Source organism: Scyliorhinus torazame, chromosome 14 (genome assembly GCF_047496885.1).
Source record: "Scyliorhinus torazame isolate Kashiwa2021f chromosome 14, sScyTor2.1, whole genome shotgun sequence".
Taxonomy (NCBI): domain Eukaryota; kingdom Metazoa; phylum Chordata; class Chondrichthyes; order Carcharhiniformes; family Scyliorhinidae; genus Scyliorhinus; species Scyliorhinus torazame.
The window spans coordinates 7,840,328-7,864,816 of record NC_092720.1 but is presented as its reverse complement, the minus strand read 5'-3'; the positions used below and the strand labels follow the sequence as shown (position 1 = coordinate 7,864,816).

At 45.9% G+C, this 24,489-nt stretch overlaps 1 protein-coding gene across 1 annotated transcript in view; it reads right to left on the bottom strand.

The window, feature by feature from the left end:
- The window catches only part of LOC140389464 (scavenger receptor cysteine-rich domain-containing protein DMBT1-like), a 138,030-nt gene that overhangs the window by 56,631 nt on the left and 56,910 nt on the right, over window positions 1-24,489 (bottom strand). The window contains exons 3-5 of the mRNA XM_072473594.1: window positions 18,167-18,364; window positions 17,211-17,279; window positions 7-318 (exon numbers count right to left, since the gene is read on the bottom strand). Of these exons, the coding sequence (XP_072329695.1) occupies window positions 7-318; window positions 17,211-17,279; window positions 18,167-18,364 (579 nt within the window). The remainder of the gene's footprint in view (window positions 1-6; window positions 319-17,210; window positions 17,280-18,166; window positions 18,365-24,489) is intronic.

Sequence of the window (24,489 nt, the reverse complement as noted above, 5' to 3'; positions counted from 1 at the left end):
AAATACCTGTACAGAAGATGGTTACAATCGTCCCAGTTTCGCAGTTCTCCTGGCCGGAAGGCTTGATTTGACACTCCGATAATGACGATTCCGTTCCATAGCACTGAACCTTATCCAGCATCACAGATCTGGTTTCTTCTGAGATCGATTTTTTCAACGTTGTGTGATAAGAAACGCAGCCAATTTGCTTGCAGACTATTTCTGAAGCTGCTGAATCCCAAAGGCTGCTGCAGACGGAGTTCCACTGCCCTCGGTAATAAACCTTCAGTTCCCCAACACATGGTGCTTCCGGGCCTACCAACCTCGCGTATCTCAATTCTGTTGAACATTTAACGTGAGAAGCACTTATTACGCAAATAGTCCAACACTGAACTGAAATGATAATCGTGGAACATTAACACTAAGATCACATCGATTACACAGAACATTAATGTTATATTCTATTAATGTGCTGTTCTTTTAAGATTTGGTTTAAACTCCAGTAAGTGCGACTATCTCTATGTGTTCACCCTACTTTCTCTGTACTACTAACCCTACTTTCTCTGTACTACTAACCCTACTTTCTCTGTACTACTAAACATTTCTCAAAATTTGAATTTGAAACAATTGATTTTATTATTCTTTTAACGTGCTTCGAAGAACGTAAATGCAACGAAATGGACCATAGGTTTGTTACCGCCAGTGTTTCCCCAATAGTGAACAAAATAATGAGATTTTTTAATTGGATCAACCCATTTCCAATTACTGCGCAACCGAATTGACCCGAAATTAGTATCACAGTCCTGCACAAGTGAGCATCGAGCTTTAATCCGCGGCGTGTTTTGCCTCTTAGCGGCAGGGAAAGTTATTCTACTTGAACGGGAATGTAAACCTGGTCAATTGTACGCCCCATTCAGTTAGATTCCGGGCGTCATTCTCCGACCCCCCGCCGCGTCGGTTGGCGGGACCCCCTCGGTTGGCGGGACCCCCCCCCCCCCCCCCCCGCTGGATTCTCTGGCCCGGATAGGCCGAAGTCCCGTGCCTGTCCCGCCGGCGTAAATCAAACCGGGTATTTACCTGCGGGACCAGGCGGCGTGGGCGGGCTCTGGGGTCCTGGGGGGGGGGGGGGGGTGGGCGCGGGGCGATCTGACCCTGGGGGGTTCCCCCACGGTGGCCTGGCCCGCGATCGGGGCCCACCGATCCGCGGGCGGGCCTGTGCGTGGGGGCACTCTTTCCCTTCCGCCTCCGCCACGGCCTCCACCATGGCGGAGGCGGAAGAGACTCTCCCCACTGCGCATGCGCGGGAAACTGACAGCGCCCGCTGACGCTCCCGTGCATGCGCCGCATTTCCGCGCCAGCCGGCGGGGCAACAAACGCCATTTCCGCCAGCTGGCGGGCAGAAATCCCTCCGGCGTCGGCCTAGCCCCTCAATGTTGGGGCTCGGCCCCCAAACATGCGGAGCATTCCGCACCTTTGGGCCGGCGCGATGCCCGTCTGATTGGCACCGTGTTTGGCGCCAGTCGGCGGACATCGCGCCATTGGGGGAGAATTTCGCCCTCGTATCATACACTGACGCCCAAATAATGTTGCGCTGCTGTGTGATGAGTTTTTTTTTTCAATGCACCAGAATGGAATATTAATTTGCAACGTGCATGAAAATAGCATGATCCACAATGGCCATGTTTCCCTTTTATGACTGATCTCATGCCAATTGCAGGATGCTCTCATAAATTAGGATGCACTGGGGTGGCTAAAGGGTCCATCAGGCTGACAGTCATTTTGACAGGCGGAAGAAGTAATTGGGGAAAGTTTTTTCTTGAGAGATTCGGGTTATTAATTAACATAAATTGCTGAAGGATCGTGACCAATTCCTGATATCATGTTGTTCCGATACAGTGTAAGGTATTGGGATAAATGTCAGCAGATTAGAGGCCACTCATACCATTCAAATGCACTGGAAGCAATTCAGAAATGGCTTACTCGAGTAATGCTAGGAATGGAGCAGTCCTGCAGTCTTTTGAGGAAAGGTTGGACAGTCAACGTTTGAATCCGGAGTTTTGAAGAGTAAGAGGCGACATGATTGAAACATGCAAAATCCTGAGTGACTTGACAAGGTGGATATGAAAAGGAAGTATTGTTGCGGGCGGGACAATCTATCAAGAAGGATAACTAATTAAAAATAAGGGGTCCCCCATTTAAGACAGAGATGCAGAGTTTTTGATCTCACAGTGGGTTTTGTGTCTTCGCTACTCTCTTCCTGAAAATACAGTGGAAGTAGAGTTTTGATTATTTTCAAGGCAAATATAGATTTTTGATAAGTTAGTGGTGAAAGGTTATAGGCACAAGTGGAAATTTGGAGTTGAGATTACAACCAGGTCAGCCATTATCTTATTAAATGTCGAAGCAGGTTCTACCACTGCACCTAATTCGGATGCACTTATCGACATTATCTATCAGCAAGGATGTGAAAGAGGATTAGATAGGACTCAATCCAAGATATCAGAGCGATCATCAGTACTTTCGATGCTCTTCATTTGCACAAGGATTGTGAAAGGGATTTCAGGGCCTTGTGAGAATCCTTGTTGTCAACTTGTGAAGACAAGCCATTGTGAGGGTCCCTAGCATCTCACATTTTTGCATAGCAGACTTATTGGTACCTTGAATTGAGTAGCCAACAATTACGTCACGTTGCCACTGAGAACAACGGCAACATGTCCTTTAAACCATAAAATGGTAAGATTCCAAATCCCAAGGGATGGTCGATATTGTTCAAATTGATCTCATGCACCAAAGAAAATAAGCTCTAGTTGCATAATTCTTCAATGCGTTATTCCGATTATTATTCAATTTCTGTGCGGCCATCATTGCATTTATTCATGATGGTTTTGAGTACAAGAGCAAGTAGGTAATTTTGAACTTGTAGTAGTCACTGATTCGGCTTCATCAAGAGAATTGCATACAGTTCTAGGCGCCACGCTTCAGGAAGGATGTGGAAATATTGAAGAGTGCAGAAAATATTCATGAAAATGGTTCTGAGACGAGGATTATCAGATATAAAAATGGAACGGAGTACGTGGAAAATTTTCCTCAGAAAAAAGAAGGCTGACAGCAGATTTGCTTGAGGCAGTGCAAACAAAATGGAGAGGGATCTGGAAAGAGTATAACGGGATAAACTCCTCATACTCGTGAAATGATCGAGGAAATGAAAGTGTAGCTGCAAAATAATGAGGAAAATCATCTGAGCGGACACATGAAAGGTTGCTTTCCTCCTTGAAGCTCTAATTTTGGTGCATTCAGCCCAAAATAGCCTGCTAAAAACGTGCGAAGAAACCCTCAACTTCGCCCAACACCACAAAGACAAGGGATGCAAAGCAGCAGGTTTGCACTGAGTGCTGAATTTGGTGCTTTTTGAGTGCGATAGTGAGAGTTTGGTGACCGAGGGAGTGCTGAATTTGGTGCTTTTTGAGTGCGATAGTGAGAGTTTGGTGACCGAGGGAGTGCTGAATTTGGTGCTTTTTGAGTGCGATAGTGAGAGTTTGGTGACCGAGGGAGTTAGGTGAGGAGGGAGTAAGGTGCTCCTTTCATTTTGTTTCCGACATTTCCGCAAAGAGTGCAAAGAGAGCCAGGTGTTTACAGGAAGTGTAGCTGACTGGGAGCAGAGTCGGAGGGCGGAGATCTAGTTAGTCCACACAGCAGCTATATTCTGTAAGGTAAGAGGGGATGGAGGCTAGGCCAGTTACATGCTCCTCCTGTAGGATGTGGGTGGTGAGGGATACCACCGGTGTCCCCACTGACTATACCTGCGGGAAGTGCACCCAACTTCAGCTCCTCAAAGACCGTGTTAGGGAACTGGAGCTGAAGCTGGATGAACTTCGGATCATCCGGGAGGCAGAGGGGGTGATTGAGAAGAGTTACAGGGAGGTAACCACACCCAAGGTACAGGACAAGAATAGCTGGGTTACAGTCAGGGGGAAAAAAACAAACAGGCAGACAGTGCAGGGATCCCTCGTGGCCGTTCCCCTTCAAAACAAGTATACCGTTTTGGATGCTGTTGGGGGGGATGACCTACCGGGGGAAGGCCCTAGCGGCTAGGTCTCTGGCACTGAGTCTGGCTCTGGGGCTCAGAAGGGAAGGGGGGAGAATAGAAAAGCAATAGTTGTAGGAGATTCAATGGTTAGGGGAATAGATAGGAGATTCTGTGGTCGCGAGCGAGACTCCCGGAAGGTATGTTGCCTCCCGGGTGCCAGGGCCAGGGATGTCTCGGATCGTGTCTTCAGGATCCTTAAGGGGGAGGGGGAGCAGCCAGAAGTCGTGGTGCACATTGGTACCAACGACATAGGTAGGAAAAGGGGTGTGGAGGTAATAAACAAGTTTAGGGAGTTAGGCTGGAAGTTGAAAGTCAGGACAGACAGAGTTGTCATCTCTGGTTTGTTGCCGGTGCCACGTGATAGCGAGGCTAGGAATAGGGAGAGAGTGCAGTTGAACACGTGGCTGCAGGAATGGTGTAGGAGGGAGGGCTTCAGGTATTTGGATAATTGGAGCGCATTCTGGGGAAGGTGGGACCTGTACAAGCAGGACGGGTTGCATCTGAACCAGAGGGGCACCAGTATCCTGGGAGGGAGGTTTGCTAGTACTCTTCGGGAGGGTTTAAACTAATTTGGCAGGGGAATGGGAACCGGATTTGTAGTCCAGCAACTAAGGTAGCCGATATTCAGGACGCCAAAGCATGTAATGAGGCAGTGGGGAAGGGAACACTGACAAAGGAGAGTATTTGCAGGCACGGAGATGGGTTGAAGTGTATATACTTCAACGCAAGAAGCATCAGGAATAAGGTGGGTGAACTTAAGGCATGGATCGGTACTTGGGACTACGATGTGGTGGCCATCACGGAAACTTGGATAGAAGAGGGGCAGAAATGGTTGTTGGAGGTCCCTGGTTATAGATGTTTCAATAAGATTAGGGAGGGTGGTAAAAGAGGTGGGGGGGTGGCATTATTAATTAGAGATAGTATAACAGCTGCAGAAAGGCAGTTCGAGGAGTATCACCCTATTGAGGTAGTATGGGTTGAAGTCAGAAATAGGAAAGGAGCAGTCACCTTGTTAGGAGTTTTCTATAGACCCCCCAATAGTAGCAGAGATGTGGAGGAACAGATTGGGAAACAGATTTTGGAAAGGTGCAGAAGTCATAGGGTGGTAGTCATGGGCGACTTTAACTTCCCAAACATTGAGTGGAAACTCTTTCGATCAAATAGTTTGGATGGGGTGGTGTTTGTGCAGTGTGTCCAGGAAACTTTTCTAACACAGTATGTAGATTGTCCAACCAGAGGAGGGGCAATATTGGATTTAGTACTGGGTAATGAACCAGGGCAAGTGATAGATTTGTTAGTGGGGGAGCATTTTGGAGATAGTGACCACAATTCTGTGACTTTCACTTTAGTAATGGAGAGGGATAGGTACGTGCAACAGGGCAAGGTTTCAATTGGGGGAAGGGTAAATACGATGTTGTCAGACAAGAATTGAAGTGCATAAGTTGGGAACATAGGCTGGCAGGGAAGGACACAAGTGAAATGTGGAACTTGTTCAAGGAACAGGTGCTACGTGTCCTTGATATGTATGTCCCTGTCAGGCAGGGAAGAGATGGTCGAGTGAGGGAACCATGGTTGACAAGAGAGGTTGAATGTCTTGTTAAGAGGAAAAAGGTGACTTATGTAAGGCTGAGGAAACAAGGTTCAGACAGGGCATTGGAGGGATACAAGATAGCCAGGAGGGAACTGAAGAAAGGGATTAGGAGAGCTAAGAGAGGGCATGAACAATCTTTGGCGGGTAGGATCAAGGATAACCCCAAGGCCTTTTACACATATGTGAGAAATATGAGAATGACTAGAGCGAGGGTAGGTCCGATCAAGGACAGTAGCGGGAGATTGTGTATTGAGTCTGAAGAGATAGGCGAGGTCTTGAATGAGTACTTTTCTTCTGTATTTACAAATGAGAGGGGCGATATTGTTGGAGAGGACAGTGTGAAACAGATTGGTAAGCTCGAGGAAATACTTGTTAGGAAGGAAGATGTGTTGGGCATTTTGAAAAACTTGAGGATAGACAAGTCCCCCGGGCCGGACGGGTTATATCCAAGGATTCTATGGGAAGCAAGAGATGAAATTGCAGAGCCGTTGGCAATTATCTTTTCGTCCTCACTGTCAACAGGGGTGGTACCAGGGGATTGGAGAGTGGCGAATGTCGTGCCCCTGTTCAAAAAAGGAACTAGGGATAACCCTGGGAATTACAGGCCAGTTAGTCTTACTTCGGTGGTAGGCAAAGTAATGGAAAGGGTACTGAAGGATAGGATTTCTGAGCATCTGGAAAGACACTGCTTGATTAGGGATAGTCAGCACGGATTTGTGAGGGGTAGGTCTTGCCTTACAAATCTTATTGAATTCTTTGAGGAGGTGACCAAGCATGTGGATGAAGGTAAAGCAGTGGATGTAGTGTACATGGATTTTAGTAAGGCATTTGATAAAGTTCCCCATGGTAGGCTTCTGCACAAAGTAAGGAGGCATGGGATAGTGGGAAATTTGGCCAGTTGGATAACGAACTGGCTAACCGATAGAAGTCAGAGAGTGGTGGTGGATGGCAAATATTCAGCCTGGATCCCAGTTACCAGTGGTGTACCGCAGGGATCAGTTCTGGGTCCTCTGCTGTTTGTGATTTTCATTAATGACTTGGATGAGGGAGTTGAAGGGTGGGTCAGTAAATTTGCAGATGATACGAAGATTGGTGGAGTTGTGGATAGTAAGGAGGGCTGTTGTCGGCTGCAAAGAGACATAGATAGGATGCAGAGCTGGGCTGAGAAGTGGCAGATGGAGTTTAACCCTGAAAAGTGTGAGGTTGTCCATTTTGGAAGGACAAATATGAATGCGGAATACAGGGTTAACGGTAGAGTTCTTGGCATTGTGGAGGAGCAGAGAGACCTTGGGGTCTATGTTCATACATCTTTGAAAGTTGCCACTCAAGTGGATAGAGCTGTGAAGAAGGCCTATGGTGTGCTCGCGTTCATTAACAGAGGGATTGAATTTAAGAGCCGTGAGGTGATGATGCAGCTGTACAAAACTTTGGTAAGGCCACATTTGGAGTACTGTGTACAGTTCTGGTCGCCTCATTTTAGGAAGGATGTGGAAGCTCTGGAAAAGGTGCAAAGAAGATTTACCAGGATGTTGCCTGGAATGGAGAGTAGGTCTTACGAGGAAAGGTTGAGGGTGCTAGGCCTTTTCTCATTAGAGCGGAGAAGGATGAGGGGCGACTTGATAGAGGTTTATAAGATGATCAGGGGAATAGATAGAGTAGACAGTCAGAGACTTTTTCCCCAGGTGGAACACACCATTACAAGGGGACATAAATTTAAGGTGAAAGGTGGAAGATATAGGAGGGATATCAGAGGTAGGTTCTTTACCCAGAGAGTAGTGGGGGCATGGAATGCACTGCCTGTGGAAGTAGTTGAGTCGGAAACATTAGTGACCTTCAAGCAGCTGTTGGATAGGTACATGGATTACGGGAAAATGATATAGTGTAGATTTATTTGTTCTTAAGGGCAGCACGGTAGCATTGTGGATAGCACAATTGCTTCACAGATCCATGGTCCCAGGTTCGATTTCGGCTTGGGTCATTGTCTGTGCGGAGTCTGCACGTCCTCCCCGTGTCTGCGTGGGTTTCCTCCGGGTGCTCCGGTTTCCTCCCACAGTCCAAAGATGTGCGGGTTAGGTGAATTGGCCAATGATAAATTGCCCTTAATGTCCAAATTGCCCTTGGTGTTGGGTGGAGGTGTTGAGTTTGGGTAGGGTGCTCTTTCCAAGAGCTGGTGCAGACTCAGGGGGCCGAATGGCCTCCTTCTGCACTGTCGATTCAATGATAATCTATGATTAATCTAGGACAATGGTTCGGCACAACATCGTGGGCCGAAGGGCCTGTTCTGTGCTGTATTTTCTATGTTCTATGTTCTATGCAGCAGTGATTCCAGGGGCCGAAAAGATGGCAAAGGCAGTAAGGGTCTTAGAGAAGTTTCGAGGCGATGACAAGCAGGCGAGTCGATGAGGTGCCAGGCACACCTGATCGGGAAGAACCACCAGACCACGCACAGGGCTCTTCCCCATGGGCGAATGGGGAGAGCCCCTGAGACAGGAACTCCAGGAGCTCAAGGATGCGATCAAAATTGAGATGATGGCATTGGTAAAAGTGGTGGCAGCGGGGGCACTGGGCACCCTGTATGTGGCACTGGAAAAGGCAGCTGGGCGGCTGGAGACTCAGGAAGTGATAATATGGGGACTAGAGAAGCCTTGACTGACCAGAGCGATCGGATCGCCATACTGGAATCATAAATTGCAAAGTTGTTGGCAACGCAATGGACACTGATGGGAAAGGGCGTGGAGCAAAAAAAATCGACCAGAGGGAATCCAGGGAAGGAACCCCATGGAATACGTGGCCCAAATGCCAGGCAAACTGGTGGGAAGGGCAAGCTTCCCAAGGCTCCAGAGGTAGACAGAACCCCCAGGTCACTCGGGCGGAAGCTCAAGGCCAATGAACAGCCGCGTCTATCATTAAGAAGCTGCGCCGTCACCAAGAAGGGGAAGAACCTTAAATTAAACGCGACACATAAGGACAGGGAAATTAACAAAGCTATGGTGGCACTTTATAAAAACAAATTACAGGTTGGAATGCTGTTCCCGGTCAAGGTCTGGGTGACGTCCAATGAAAGGGAATATTATTTCACCGCATTGGAGGACAGAGTTGTGTTCGTCCACAAACATGTGCTGGGACGATAACAATGCAACCAGCATTGAAACAGATACCTCAGCATATCGAGACACTGAGAGACTATGTGCGTGTGACAGAACCGCCTCATTTTTAATCCTGGAGGGCGTAAGGAGGAAGAAGGGGGCATGAACATGCAACGATCGGGTGGAGGTGGCAAAGATTGACCCAGGAGGCGGCCACCACACAATCGGGAAAGCCAGCACGAGGAAGTATGAGTGCCGGCTGGCGGGCTACGTGGCACATGTCCCGTCGGGGATAGGGTGCCTGGCGACAGTGAGGGAGAACACTACAGATAGGTGGTAAAGGGGGTGGATAAACTGAGGGGATAAGGCTTGAGGTCGATAATCAAAGGCACGAAGTGTGTGGAAGTGGGGGGGGGGGGGGAGGGGGAGACAGACCCAGGGGGATAGCAGAGGGAAACGAGGGTGAATGACACAGCGCACATGGAGGAAGGAACACAAAGGCACCGCAACAGGCACTTGGGAGGTCCCCCAAAACAAAGGGAAACTCCGGACTGCAGGGGCTGACCCACATGGCGTGTAAATAGATGGTGGCTTGGTTGGTCGCTGGATGAAGGGAAACCCTGGAGCACAGGATGGTCCCTGGATAACGGGACCCTGGAGCACAGGTGCGGAGCGTCATGGTGAGTAAGCTGACTATGGCCATTTTGGATGGCCCCCTAACAAAAGAAACCACAGAGCGCAGGGACACATCCACAATGTATGTATGGTTGATCCCACAAGAGATGGCGGGGGACAGGAACCCTCCATCAGAATAGTTATCTGGAACGTCAGGGGACCAAATGGCCCAGTGAAACAACCCAGAGTCTTACCCAATCTGAAAGGTATTACAGCCAGCATAGTCTTCCTCCAGGAGGCTCGCCTAAGGGAGAAACGACCGACTGCAGATAAAGAAGACCTGGGTAGGACAGACATACCAAGCATGCTGCGGGAAAAGGACTAGGAGGTGCCCAATATTGCTCAATAAATGGATAGCTTTTAGAGTGACTGGGATGGTTACAGAACTAGGGGGAAGGTACATTATGGTTAGTGATGTCCTGAAAGTGGCACCAGTGGTCTTTCATAATGTTTCCGCTCCCACCTGGGATATACAGAATTCATTACAAAGACCATGGCACAGATGGGAGCAGTGGACCCATGGAGATTCACACATTCAAGGGAGAAGGAGTTCCTCCTTGAGTAGATGCAGAGAGTAGATACACAAGATCTACACCAGGATTGACTTTTTTCTCGTGGGGGAAGCGGTGCTTCCAAGGGAAGTAGGTGTGGAGTACTCCACGATCATAATCTCCGACCATGCTCGACAGTAAATGGATGTGTGGTTAGGGTCGGACAGCTCCTCCAGACACGGGGACCTTTTACGAACGTGGAGTGAAACCCTGTCGCCTGCTGGCCCAGCAGCTGAGTAAGCAGGAAGCCACAAGGAAAATAGCGGACACCAGCACCAAGTTAGTCCTTACATCTGAAAAGATGAACTGGCCCTTCGAGACCTTCCACCGTGGGCTTTACACCTTCGAGTCCCCGAGGTGGATTCAGGGATGAAGCAGTACCCCGGGATGGATATCCGGCGGACATCTAAAAAAACAATTCATGACAGCACTGGTCCCACACCTGCGGGTGATATTCGCAGGCTCGGGGTAAGTGGCTCCCTGCCACCAACAGTTGCACAAGTCTCAATGTCACTGATACCCAAGAAGGACAAAGGCCCAACTGAGTGTGGTCTTACAGGCTGAACTCGCTACTGACACGTAGATGCAAAACTCCTGGGAAAGCTCTGGGAAAGTAGCTAGGGAGATGCCTATCAGAGGTGGTCATGGGTGACCAAACGGGCTTTGTCAAGGACAGGCAAATAACATTGAACATCAGGCGCCTGCTGAACGTAATAATGACCCCATTGGAGGAGAGAACACCAGAAGTGATGATCTCCCTGCACACACCTTCGACAGAGTCGAGTGGAAGTACCTCATAGAGGTTCTGGATGATTGGTGCATGGGCCAGGATTTACCTCCCAGTGGAAATTATTGTACAGTGCCCCGATAGCGAGCGTATGGAATAATAGCACAAACTCCAAATATTTCCAGCTGTACAGAGGCACAAAGTAGGGATGCCCGCTATCCCTGCTGCTGTTTGCTCTGGCAATCGATCCTCTAGTGATCACCCTCAGAATGGCGAAGGCAGGGGAGATATCCAGAGGAGGGAGACAGAACGTATAGAGTTTCAATGTATGTGACTGACATTCTCCGCTACATCTCGAACTGTCAAGGTAGCACGGAAGAGATCATTACGCTCCAAAAGGAGTTTGGAGCCTTCTTGGACTAAAAACTTAACCTGAGAAAAAGTGAACATTTCCCAGTGAATCAGCAACGTGGAGGGACAGAGCTGGAGGGACTCCCATTCAGAAAAAAGCCCAAAGCAAATCCCGCTACCTGAGGATCCAAATATCCCACGACTGGACATGAATCCACAAATGGAACATGATGAGTTTGGCAGAGGATGTCAAAAGGGAGCTGCAAATGTGGGACATACTCCCACTCTCGCTGGCAGGGATAGTGCAGACGATAAAAATGAACGTACTGTGTCAGTTCCACTTCCTGTTCAGACCCTTCCAGATTATATCCCCAAGATCATCTTTAACACAGTATACAAACTAATGATTTTATTTTGGGGAGGCAGGGGTGCGGAGTGGAGGAAGAACCGAAGGATCCAAAAAGTGTCCTGTGAGAAGAAGAAGCATGGGAGACCTGGCCCTACAATATTACCACTGGGCGGCCACAGAAGAAATAGTGAGGGATGGGTGAAGGAACCAGGAGCGGAATGGATGAGGATGGAGGGGAGTTCCTGAATAGGGGCAGTTCTCCGAGCCCTAGTCACAACTGCACGGCAATCCCCTCTGACCAAGTAGTCAAGAAGCCCAGTAGTGGTTGCCACGCTCCAAACGTGGTATGAGAGGAGACAGCCCTTCAACCTAACCGAAATGTCCACGATGGCTTCCATGTATAACCACAGGTTTACACCCTCAGAAATGTACACTGCAGTCAAAAGGTGAAGACAGGATGAGGAGACACTGACGGTCAGAGACATGTGCAGAGACAACAGACTAGAAACCCTGGAGGAACTCACAGATAGGTTCCGACTACCAAAAGGAAATTAACTGAGACACATGCAGGTAAAAAACGTCCTCTACAGGGAAACAACGATGTACCCCCTGGTACCAGGACACTCGCTAGTTGTGGAAATGTGGGACGTGTAGGCAATGGAAACTGTGGGGACCTGCATCAGCGATTGTTGGAGGAGGTATGCAACCCCTTGGATGAAACAAGGGAGACATGGGAGGAAGAACAAGGGATTCAAGTGTTGGGGGGGGGAGTCTCTAGATTGAAGCATTGCAAAGGGCGAAATCCACTTGACATAATAGGGCTTTGCCTAATGCAGCGAAAGGTGTTGCACAGATCGCAACAAACCATAAATCGAATGAGCAGGTTTTTTCAAAGGTGGAGGACAAATGCGAAAATACCACGTTCTGCTCCTGCCCCATACTTGTCTGATACTCGACACACTTCTTCCAGGCAATATCCAAGGTCGTGGGAGTGAGGGTGGAGTCATGCCCAAAAGTGGTGGTCCATGGGGTCTCTTTATGGGAAGGGGCCAATGCCCTAACCTTTACCTCCCTAATCGCCCACCGAAGAATACTGATCGGCTGGCGATTGGCAACACCACGCAAAGCTTCAGAAAGGCTGCCGATCTGACGGAATTCCTCCAACTGGAGAAGATAAAATTTTCCATCCGGGGTTCGGAAGAGCGCTTACAGAGGACGTGGAAGCGGTTCACTGACTTGTTTCAAGACTGGCCACACTGCGGAGCATTGTTGAGAGAGATTGGCCAAAGGGGGACCACGGCCTCGGAGGGAGCGGAGACAAGTACATGTCAATATATTTAATGATCGTTGTTTGTTTGTCTTTTTCTCTGTTTGGTTTTTCACCTTTGTAATTTTACTTTTCCTTTCCTTTGCTTGATTTTGCTTTGTATTACGCTCGGTAATTTAACGTATAAACCAAAATGTGTGACATAAAATGAGAAAACCAACAAAAATATTTTGTTTGAAAAATAAGCTGTGATGATATCAGGAGAAACGTTTTCACGCACCGTGTCATTTGGGCATGGAATGCATTGCCTGTGAATGTGCTGGAAACAGGTTTATTAGGGGCCGGTTTAGCACACTGTGCTAAATAGGTGGCTTGTAATGCGGAACAAGCAGCACATGTTCCATTCCCGTACCGGCCACCCCGGACATGCGCTGGAATGTGGCGACTAGGTGCTTTTCACAGTAACTTCATTGAAGCCTACGTGTGACAATAAGCTATTATTATTATTCAATTAATTCAAAAGGGAATCAGACTGTTGTTGAAAAGGTAGAATGTTGATGGTTACGTGGAGAAGGTGGGAGAATGGAACTGTACCAGTTGCCCATGTGAAGAGGTGTTCACACACAATGAAACAAGTATGACATCCAGTGAATCAGCTATACGAAATTCTGTGATTACATGGGTGCTTATGCGGTTGCAAAATAGACTCAAGGATGGTATGTTGTCTCCTTGGAGCCATGGTCATGATTTGTTAGAACAGCTGCAGGGCATTCTGAGGAGCAGCATAAACAGCCAGTTGTGGTGATACATATCGGTACTCATGAAACAGGTATAAAAGAAAGGAGAATACAGGGCGTTAGGATGCAAATTAATAGTAGGACATCAAAAGAAGCAATCTCAGGATTGCTAGCAGTGACACGTGCTTTCGAGAGTGAAAATTCAAGATGTACGAGATAAATAGGTGGCTGGATAACTGACATAGGAGGGAGGGATTCAAATTCCTGAGACATTGAACGCAGTTCTGGGGAGGATGGAACGGTACTTATAGGGCGGGCTGCATCTTGGAACAAACTGGATTGGGGGATCGGGGGTTGCTGGGAGTTGGTCGGGATCTTGTGCTATCGGAAGCATTTGTAATAATGCTGATGAATTAACAGAGTAAATAGAGATACCCCGTTGTGATATAGTTGTAATTTAAGGCACATGGCTGCAGGGTTGCCAAGGATGGGAGCAGAACAAGCAGGGGTATTCATTATTTAGGAGGGACTGATGAAAAGGGAAAGAAGATTGCATATCATTTTTAGGAAAGGAGGAAATCAATGCAATAGTGAGGAAGGATATTTTCCCAGCAAATCATGATATGGAATAACTATGGGTGGAGATAAGAACGGCGAAGCCGCAGGAAATGTTGACTATAGGCCTCCCAAAGGGTTTGGAGTGTCAGAAGTCTTTATTGATTTGGAGAGTGACGTAATTGAATCCGCAACTGGAGTCCTGAATCTAAATAACCGGAACTATGAGGGTATGAGGCGAAGATAGATCGAGGGAACGTCTGAAAGGGGTTGGTGGTGATTAGGCAATGTTTCATATTTAAAAAACAAGTGCAACAATTACAATTGGTCCTTCCTGCCTTGCTTAAAAATAAAAAAGGAAAGGTGACTCAACCATGGCTCACAAAATAAATTCGGGATAATATAAAATACAAAGAGACATAAAATTAGCACAAAGGCAGCAAGCCAGAGCATAGGGAACATTTTAGAATTCAGCAAAATAAAATAGGACAAAAAATTTGATGAAGAGGGGTAAAATAGAGCATGAGACTGACCATAAAGGATTTTGTAAATATTTGAGGACAGGAAGATGAGTAAAAAGCTGACAAAGTTGACTCCCTTAGAGTCACACGCGTATCAAAGAAATAACAGAAGAATTGAACACATTATTTGTTTCCATCTTCAAAAAGGAGGGCACAAATAACCTCCCATAAATGTTTGGGAACTGCGAATCTTGTAAAAGGGCAGAATTGAAGGAAATAAGCATGTGTAAGGAAATAGTACTTGGGAAATTAATGTGATTAAAGGCTGCCAATTCATCAGGGCTCAATAATCTACATCCCAGAGTATTAAAGGGAGAGGCCCTGGAATTATTGGTTGCATTCGTGGGCAACTTCCACAATGCCATAGGTTCTGGAGCAGTTGCTACAGACTTTAGGGTGGTGAATGAAACCCCACTGTTTAATAGGATGGGAGAAAAAAAGGGGGAATTACAGCCAGGTTACCCTAACATGAGTAATGGGAAAGATGCTAGAATCTATCACTGAAAATACAATAAAAAGGACATTTGGAAAGCATTAACGGGATTGGACAATGCCAGCATGGGTCCATGAAAGTCAAATATTGCTCACGAAATCGACATGGAGTTTTTTAGGTTGTGTCCAGTGGAATAGATAAGGGGGAATTAGTGGACGTGGCGTGTTTGTAAAATATTTCGATAACGTTCCTCATAAGAGGTTACTGGACAAATGTGAACCTCATGGTACAGGGACTCATGAATTGTCATGGATCGAGAATTGGCTGACAGACAGGAAACAACGAGCGGGGACAAACAAACCTTCTTCTGAGTGGCAGGCAGTGACCACTGACTACGCAGCGATCAGGGTTTGACCCCAGTTGTTCTCCATGTTTTTGTTTTGTTCATGGGACATGGGTGTCGCAGGCTGTACCAGCATTTATTGCCCACACCTGAATGAGGGACAGTTACGATCTGGAGTAACATGTAGGCCAGACCAGGTAAGGATGGCAGATTTCCTTCCCTAAAGGGCATTAATGAACCAGATGTTTTTTTTACGACAATCGTTTCATGGTAATCATTAGACTTTCAATTCCAGATTTTTATTGAATTCAAATTTCACCATCTGCTGTGGTGGGGTTTGCACCTGGCTCGCCAGAGCATTTGCCTGGATCTTTGGATTGATAGTTCAGCAACAATACCACTACGCCACTGCCTCGATATATACAAGTGACCTGGATAGTGAACCAAAGGTAACATTTCCATATTTGCTGATGACACAAAACTGGTCTAAATTCCAAATTCAGAAGGTGATGCAAGGAGGCTACAGGATGATTTCGACAAGTTGAGTATCTGGGCAAACACATGGGAATTACAGTTCCATGACTCTCTGGGGAATCTTTGGAGGTGCATCTCGAGAGCAACTTGTCATTCCCACAATGAACATGGATACTTATTGCACTACACACTGTACATGGCCAAGGGTTATAGAATGTTAGACTCACAGAATGCATGCCGCGCAGCTGGAGACCATCGGGCCCATCAAGTTGGCACCGACCCTCTGAAAGAGAACGTCACCCAGGCCCACTCCCCCGCCCCACCTCCCTGCCCCGCCTAACCTTTGGAAAGTAAGGAGAAATCTTGCATGGTCAATCGATGCTCGAAGCACTGAATGACGTACCCCTTCTCCTAATTTACATAGAATCATAGAATTTACACTGCAGAAGGAGGCCATTCAGCCGAGTCTGCGCCGGCCCTTGGAAGGATCACCTTACTTAAGCCCCACGCCTCCACCCTATCGCCCTTTATCCCCGTAACCCAGTAACCCCACCTAACCTTTTTTAGACACTAAGGGCAATTTAGAATGGCCAATCCACCTAACCTGCACATCTTTGGACTGTGGGAGGAAACCGGAGCACCCGGAAGAAACCCACGCAGACACGGGGAGGATGTGCAGACTCCACGCAGACAGTGACCCAAACCGGGAATCTAACCTGGGACGCTGGAGATGTGAAGCAACTGTGCTAACCACTATGCTACCGTGATGCCGGTCTCGGAGCGAAGCTGTATTTCACAGCACTGAGCAGTGCTCCCGATTTACTCGCATCATCGTTCACCCCTGCTAAGACCACGTCAAAAGGTGTGCAGGTTCGGTGGATTGGACATGCTAAATTTCCCCTTAGATTCTCCAAATCTTAGGTGGGGTTACCGGGATCGAGGGGGGTGTAGTGCCTTTGGGTGACCTGCTCTTCCTGAGGGTCAATGCAACTCGACAGGCCGAAAGGCCTTCTTCCACGCACTGTAGGTAGTCCATGATTCTATAATCCTTGGTCATGCATAGTGTACAGTGCATTAAATATCCATGATCATTGTGGGCACGACAAGCTGCTCCAGAAATGCATCTCTAAATATGTTCCCCAGACAGCCATGGAACTGGAGAACCTGCAACCAGCACCTACAAAAATACAACGGAAGAATACTTTTCAAGAGGCTAAGAAAATAACCATGATCCTAAATATTGTCAAAAAACACATGATTGTATATTTAATGTTAAGCTACATTAGGGCCAGCATGTGAAAAAATGGATGGCTGTCTTGCAGTCTCAGAGTAGAACCACAGAAAATCAACATTGTATCTGTAAGAGAGCAAGATGCATGGTCTGTATCTTCTATGGATCTTTTTTTAAATGAATGCAAAGGACCGTTTTATTGCGATATTTAATATTTTGCAGTTATTTCGTTCTCAATTAAGAAATTGTTTACCTTTCTCATTCACTGCTTTAACTGTAGTATGTTGAACGGACGGTTGCAAAGATGTTCCAAATTTTGCGGCTAAAATACAAAAAGTGGATGTTATCAATTGCAAAAACATAAAGAGTTTGGACAGTGGAAATAAATCATTAAAAAAGAACTCTTCATTTCATAAAAGCCTTCGTTTATTTTTATGCAATTAATTCAAACCCTGCATCAATATTTTATTCCAAAGATAGGATAGAACGGTTGAAATATGGTTCTCTTCTTGAAGAAGGCCATTAAGCTGATGATGTCTAGGTCAGATCTTATAAAATGAAATCCAATTTCTCCTCGCCTCCCTCTACCGCATATCTGATAACTTTGCATCATAATAGTTATGAAACTGTGAGGCATGGAATAAATAACGAAAACATTTCACTAAGAAGCGTATGCTTTGGGGCCTCGCCAGTAAATTGAATTGCATCCTGAGGGCTGAAAGCCCATGTAATTTCAGGAGCGGAATAAATAATGGTGAATCCAAGAGGTTACCTGAAGATCCCCACTCTGAGTTGATTCAATGCACTGAGGAATAGCCACAATTTTAGTTTCAGTAACCGTACTTGGGAATTATCTGAGCCAATACCACCTGGATATCAATCTTAGCACTTTTGTGCATGTTGGCCAGTACACTCTGACTTTGTTTTTACATAATCCAATTATACAATTAAAATTCCAATTAAAGCTTTCTAAAGAAAATATGATAATGTTCCAAAGGTTATATCTTTGGAACTTTCTAATAGTATATCGACCGTGTGTTTTTCAAATTAAAATCCGTAACTTCAAAATTACCCTCATAAATTGGGCTCATGATTTAGATTGTTCCCATCTAGCTTACTTCATTGCCCGCTGCGTCAGTTAAAAGACAATAATGTAAATCCCGTCATTACATCACCGGTGTTGTGCACAATAACCCAGGCTGGATTTACTCGGGAGGAGCATGAAGAATAAGTCAATTGTGGATTTGCGGTTTGTGGAATTATTTTCAAATTCTCCATAGATTTTCCGATGCAGTTGGGGAAAATGTTCACTTCCACGGTCAGGTGTGAGGGGTGTTAGTGAATCAAGTGGAAGTTTAATATCGCTTTCGATTTTCTTATTAATCAAAGCCGAGCCGACTTTGCGCCCTTTAAGAAATACATATATTATTGCTGTCACTTAGCGATTGTACTGTGTTCAGATATGTCTACTAATGAACATGTCGTAATAGTACACTATCCTGGAAACCCACCGTGAGACCTGAGAATGGATGATCTCGCTGAGCGTTGTGCTGCTCCAATAGTAGAACTGCCTCACTGAGAGCCAAGTGAAGGGTCTGCTGTCTGACTGACGGGTACAAAAATTCTACCACGAAGCTGCCCTCGGTGAGACCCGGTTGAAAGGATTGTTGTTTCTTTCATTTGCTCGGTCTACCGTTGTGATAATGTAAATATTCTACTTTCCACCTCTCCCATGCCGACATTGTGACCCGGATGCATGTTTTGGTAATAAATGTTGGTGGGTTCGAGGAATGGAAAACATGATCAGCAAAAAGACAACATTGCTTTAGTGAAGCAAATTATTTAAAGTTCATTCTCATGAGCATAATGACAAAAAGTGTGACAGAGCTGTGTAACAAGATATATTTAGTCAAAGATGAAGGTTTTCAACAGCATCTTGAAGGAAGAGGTGGACATATTTAGATATTGGAACATAGAACATTACAGCGCAGAACAGGCCCTTCGTCCCGCGATGTTGCGCCGACCTGTGAAACCACTCTAAAGCTACACTATTCCATTATCATCCATATGTCTATCCAATGACCATTTGAATGCCCTTAGTGTTGGCGAGTCCACTAATGTTGCAGGCAGGGCATTCCACGCCCTTACTACTCTGAGTAAAGAACCTACCTCTGACATCTGTCCTATATCTATCTCCCCTCAATTTAAAGCTATGTCCTCTCGTGCCAGACATCACCATCCGAGGAAAAAGGCTCTCACGGTCTACCCTATCCAATCCTCTGATCATTTTGTATGCCTCAATTAAGTCACCTCTTAACCTGCTTCTCTCGAACGAAAACAGCCTCAAGTCCCTCAGCCTTTCCTCATAAGATCTTCCCTCCATACCAGGCAACATTCTGGTAAATCTCCTCTGCACCCTTTCCAATGCTTCCACATCCTTTCTGTAATGCGGCAACCAGAATTGCACGCAGTACTCCAAATGCGGCCGCACCAGAGTTTTGTACAGCTGCAACATGACCTCATGGCTCCGAAACTCAATCCCTCTGCCAATAAAAGCTAACACACCGTACGCCTTCTTAACAACCCTCTCAACCTGGGTGTCAACTTTCAGGGATCTATGTACATGGACACCGAGATCTCTCTCCTCATCCACACTGCCAAGAATCTTACCGTTAGCCCAGTAACTCGGTCTTCCTGTTATTCCTTCCAAAATGAATCACCTCACACTTTTCTGCATTCAACTCCATTTGCCACCTCTCAGCCCAGCGCTGCAGCTGATCTATGTCCCTCTGTAACTTGTAACATCCTTCCGCACTGTCCACAACTCCACCGACTTTAATGTCATCTGCAAATTTACTCACCCATCCTTCTACCCCCTCCTTCAGGTCATTTATAAAAATTACAAACAGCAGTGGCCCCAAAACAGATCCTTGTGGTACACCACTAGTAACTGGACTCCAGTCTGAACATTTCCCATCAACCACCACCCTTTGTCTTCTTCCAGCTAGCCAATTTCTGATCCAAACTGCTAAATGACCCTGAATCCAATGCCTCCGTATTTTCTGCAATAGCCTACCGTGGGGGAACCTTATCAAACACTTTACTGAAATCCATATACACCACATCAACTGCTTTACCCTCATCCACCTATTTGGTCACCTTCTCAAAGAACTCTATAAGGTTTGTGAGGCACGACCTACCCTTCACAAAACCGTGTTGACTATCTCTAATCAAATTATTCCTTTCCAGATGATTATACATCCTATCTCTTATAAACCTTTCCAAGGTTTTTCCGACAACAGAAGTAAGGCTCACTGGTCTATAGTTACCGGGGTTGTCTCTACTTCCCTGCTTCAACAAGGGGACAACATTTGCTATATTAGCTTCTGGAGAGTGAGAATCCATCCCATCCCACATTTTGCTCAGTAACTGATTGGACACATCAATCTATTCGTCCCGATTTACATTCCAATTTCACTGACCAGTGACTGTGGACCAACCATTTATCCGTGTCGCTAAAACAGAGGTAACTGCAGTGGCCATCACAAAGGAGAATGTTCTGGGGAAACTGAAAGGTCTGAAGGTGGATAGGTCACCTGGACCGGACGGACTACACCCCAGGATTCAAAAAGAGATTGTGGAGGAGATTGTGGAGGAATTGGTGATGATCTTTCAGGAATCACTGGAGGCAGGAACGGTCCCAGAGGACTGGAAAGTGGCTCATGTAACACCACTGTTTAAGAAGAGAGGAAGGCAGAAGACGGGAAATTATATGTTGGCTAGCCTGACATTGGTCATTGGTAAGATTTTAGAGTCTGTTCGTAAAGTTGAGGTCGCGGACTATTTGGAAGTGCATGATAAAATAGGACTGAGTCAGCATGGCTTTGTGAACGGGAGGTCATGTCTGACAAATCTGTTAGAGTGCATTGAGGAGGAAACAAGGAAGTTAGACAAAAGAGAACCAGTGGACGTGATTTATTTAGATTTCTAGACGGCCTTTGACAAGGTGCCACATAAGATATTATTAAATAAGCTAAGATCTTGGCATCGATAGAGGATTGGTTGACTGGCAAAAGGCAGTGAGTGGTGATAAAGGGGTCTTTTTCAATATGGCAGCTGGTGACTAGTGGTGTGCCTCAGGAGTCTGTGCTAGGACCACAACTTTTCACAATATACATTAAGGATCTTGAAAAAGGGACTGAAGGCACTGTTGCTAATTTTGCAGATGATACAACGATCTGTAGAGGGACAGGTAGTATTGAGGAAGCAAGCGGGCTGCAGAAGATTTGGACAGGCTAGGAGAGTGGGCAATGAAATCGAAGATGAAATACAATGTGGATAAGTGTGAGGTTATGCACTTTGGAAGGAGGAATTTAGGCACAGACAATTTTCCAAATGGGGAAATGCTTAGGAAATAGAAGCACAAAGAGGCTTGGGAGTCCTTGTTGATGGTTCTCTTAAGATTAACGTGCAGGTTCAGTCGGCAATGAGGAAGGCAAATGCAATGTTAGCCTAAATACAAGACCAGAGATGTACTACTGAGGCTGTATAAGGCGCTGGGCAGACCCCATTTGGAGTATTTTGAGCAGTTTTACGCCGGTAACTAACAAAGGATGTGCTGGACTTGGAAAGGGTTCAGAGCAGGTTCACAAGAATGATCCCTGGAATGAACAGCTTGTCGTATGAGGAATCTTTGAGGACTCTGGCTTCGTACTCGTTGGAGTTCAGAACGATGAGGGGAGATCATATTGAAACATACAGGATACTGTGAGGCCTGGATAGAGTGCAGGTGGAGAGGATGTTTCCACTTCTGGGAAAACTTGAACCAGAGGACACATCTCAGACTAAAGGGACGATCCTTTATTGCAGCGATGAGGAGGAATTTCTTCAGCCAGAGGATGGGGATCTGTGAAACTCTTTGCAGCAGAACACTCTGGAGATCAAATCACTGAGTGTCTTTAAGACAGAGGGAGATAGGTTCTTGATTAATTAGGGGATCAGGGGTTATGGGGAGAAGGCAGGATAATGGTGATGAGAAAAATATCAGCCATGATTGAATGGCGGAGCAGACACGATGGCCCGTGTGGCTTAATTCTGCTCCTATGTCTTTTGGTCTTATAACTTAACCTCCACTGCACCTAGATTACCCGTGTTGGGCGCAAAAAAAAAAAACCCGTTTCATAATTTGTAAATGATATGCTGCTGCCATTGAGAAAGAATGACATTCATCGTGTCCTATATAATGAGTCTGACCGCATTGAAGTTGAAGCCTGTGTTGCGTCTTCTCAAATATTGTATTATGTGGCGCGGTGGATAGTACTGGGACTGCGGCGCTGAGGACCCGGTTTCGAATCCCGGCCCTGGGCCACTGTCCGTGTGGAGTTTGCACATTCTCCCCATGTCTGCGTGGGGTTCACCACCACAACCCAAAGATGTGTAGGTTAGGTGGATTGGCGACAGTAAATTGCCCCTTAATTGGAAAATAAATAATTGGACACTCAAATATTGTATTCTATAATCAGATATGCATAGACCACAGACCTGATGTCAGCTATTTTACGCTACTGCAATGTCCAAATTCGTGTACCTTTCCCAGTAAATTGCAACATTGATGTCGATGCGCTCCCCCCTCCCCACAACATTGCGCCTGACAGTCATTTATCATTAATTTAATTAATACTTGAACAAATTGGAGATGAGTCGCAAAATTTTACAACTGGCCAAAATGTAGCAGCCACGCATATTATCACGATACTGGGACATCGCTAGAATATCAGCAAACTGAGGGGTAATAGATATAGGACAGATGTCAGAGGTAGGTTCTTTACGCAAAGAGTGGTGAGGCCGTGGAATGCCCTACCTGCAACAGTAGTGAACTCGCCAACATTGAGGGCATTAAAAAGTTTATTGGACAAGCATATGGATGATAATGGCATAGTGTAGGTTAGATGGCTTTTGTTTCGGTGCAACATCGTGGGCCGAAGGGCCTGTACTGCGCTGTATCGTTCTATGTTCTATGTTCTATTAGTTCAAGTGACGATTGAGCTCCTACCCGGTCTGTTACTTTTCCATATTTTACTTCATATTAAGTGAGCTGTTACGAAGACCGTCAGGATTAATCCGACATCCCCACCACCGTTTACTCTACGCGCAGACCAGTTTTAGTGGACTCGATTTAAGGCGGGTTCACAGCCGGCTCTCAGTTAACGGGCACCGACAGTCCGAGAAAAACAAGGAAAAATAAGTAGAGTCGGTTGACGTAAATCTGGCCCAAACTGGGAGGGGGATGTTCTAAATGTCATTTCAGACATATATTTCATGTTGGGAGAATGTTACAGCGTCTTGTTCCAGAATAATGTAAAAGTGTGTTGCATTAGCGCTTGCGAGAGAGATTGCAGATTTACGAAGATATTACGCTTATGACATGTTTCCCTTCAGGTACATTAGGCACATGGTGAAATTCTGAAGCACTAGTCTACGGCTGTTGTCACGTTTTGTTGGCTTAACCGTCGCCACTAAATTCTGGTCTCAGATTGGTGAAAGTCAGTGAGAAGCACCTCGCAGTAATTTTCAGGCGACGAAGCTCTGAAACACCCGCAACCGTTATCTGAATTATCTGAAGCTTAATTTTCCTGATTAAAACAGAAAAGAGCGAGAGCGATACATCTATTCCTTAGTCTATCATCCCACCCGGTTCTAATTCGTCATGTTTTTCAATTTTCCTGTCTGCTGGTGACAGTAAAAATGAATGAAAGTTAAATTATATTTCAAAACTGATGCCGAGGACCCGGGTTCGATCCCCGCCCGGGTCACTGTCCGTGTGGAGTTTGCACATTCTCCCCGTGTCTGCATGGGTTTGACCCCCAAAGATGTGCAGGTTAGGTTGATTGGCCTCACTGCTTTGCCCCTTAATTGGAAATAAAATTGGGTAATCTAAATTATTAAAAAAACAAATTTCAAAAATGGGATCCCATGCAAACCGCAAAATTGAAATTAGAAACCTGCTGTAATGGTACCAGAGAAATAATTTCATTGATACTACTTCTGTTACCCTTGGGGATTTGCAATATTGAATCAAGGATCCAAATTATTGAATCACAGTCACAAAACAATATATTACGCTCTTTGAAATGTTTGATTCAAATGTTAATTCATTCTGTCCATCAAAGAACATGAGCCCAAATCAAAACCACGTGATATATGATTAACCTCGTCCTAAAGATAGTACAAAACTTGCAATATAGCGTAATTACTAAATAGAATTAGTTAACTTTCGACAAGCTCAGGCAACTGAATGTAGGTCCGTCGGAAGTTATGTTTCTTTCAGTAATGGATGCCATACAATTATACCAGATATCTATCTAATTCCAACGCAGCGGGAGAATTACCGGAAAATATTTTCATGATCAGTGCACAGAATAAGAGAGTCAAAGCCTCATATTGAAGAATCATTCATCGTTCAATTGTGATAGACATTTCCCTATCCAGATCCTACTGGGCAATTCGGAACGGAGAATTTGGAAATGATCACC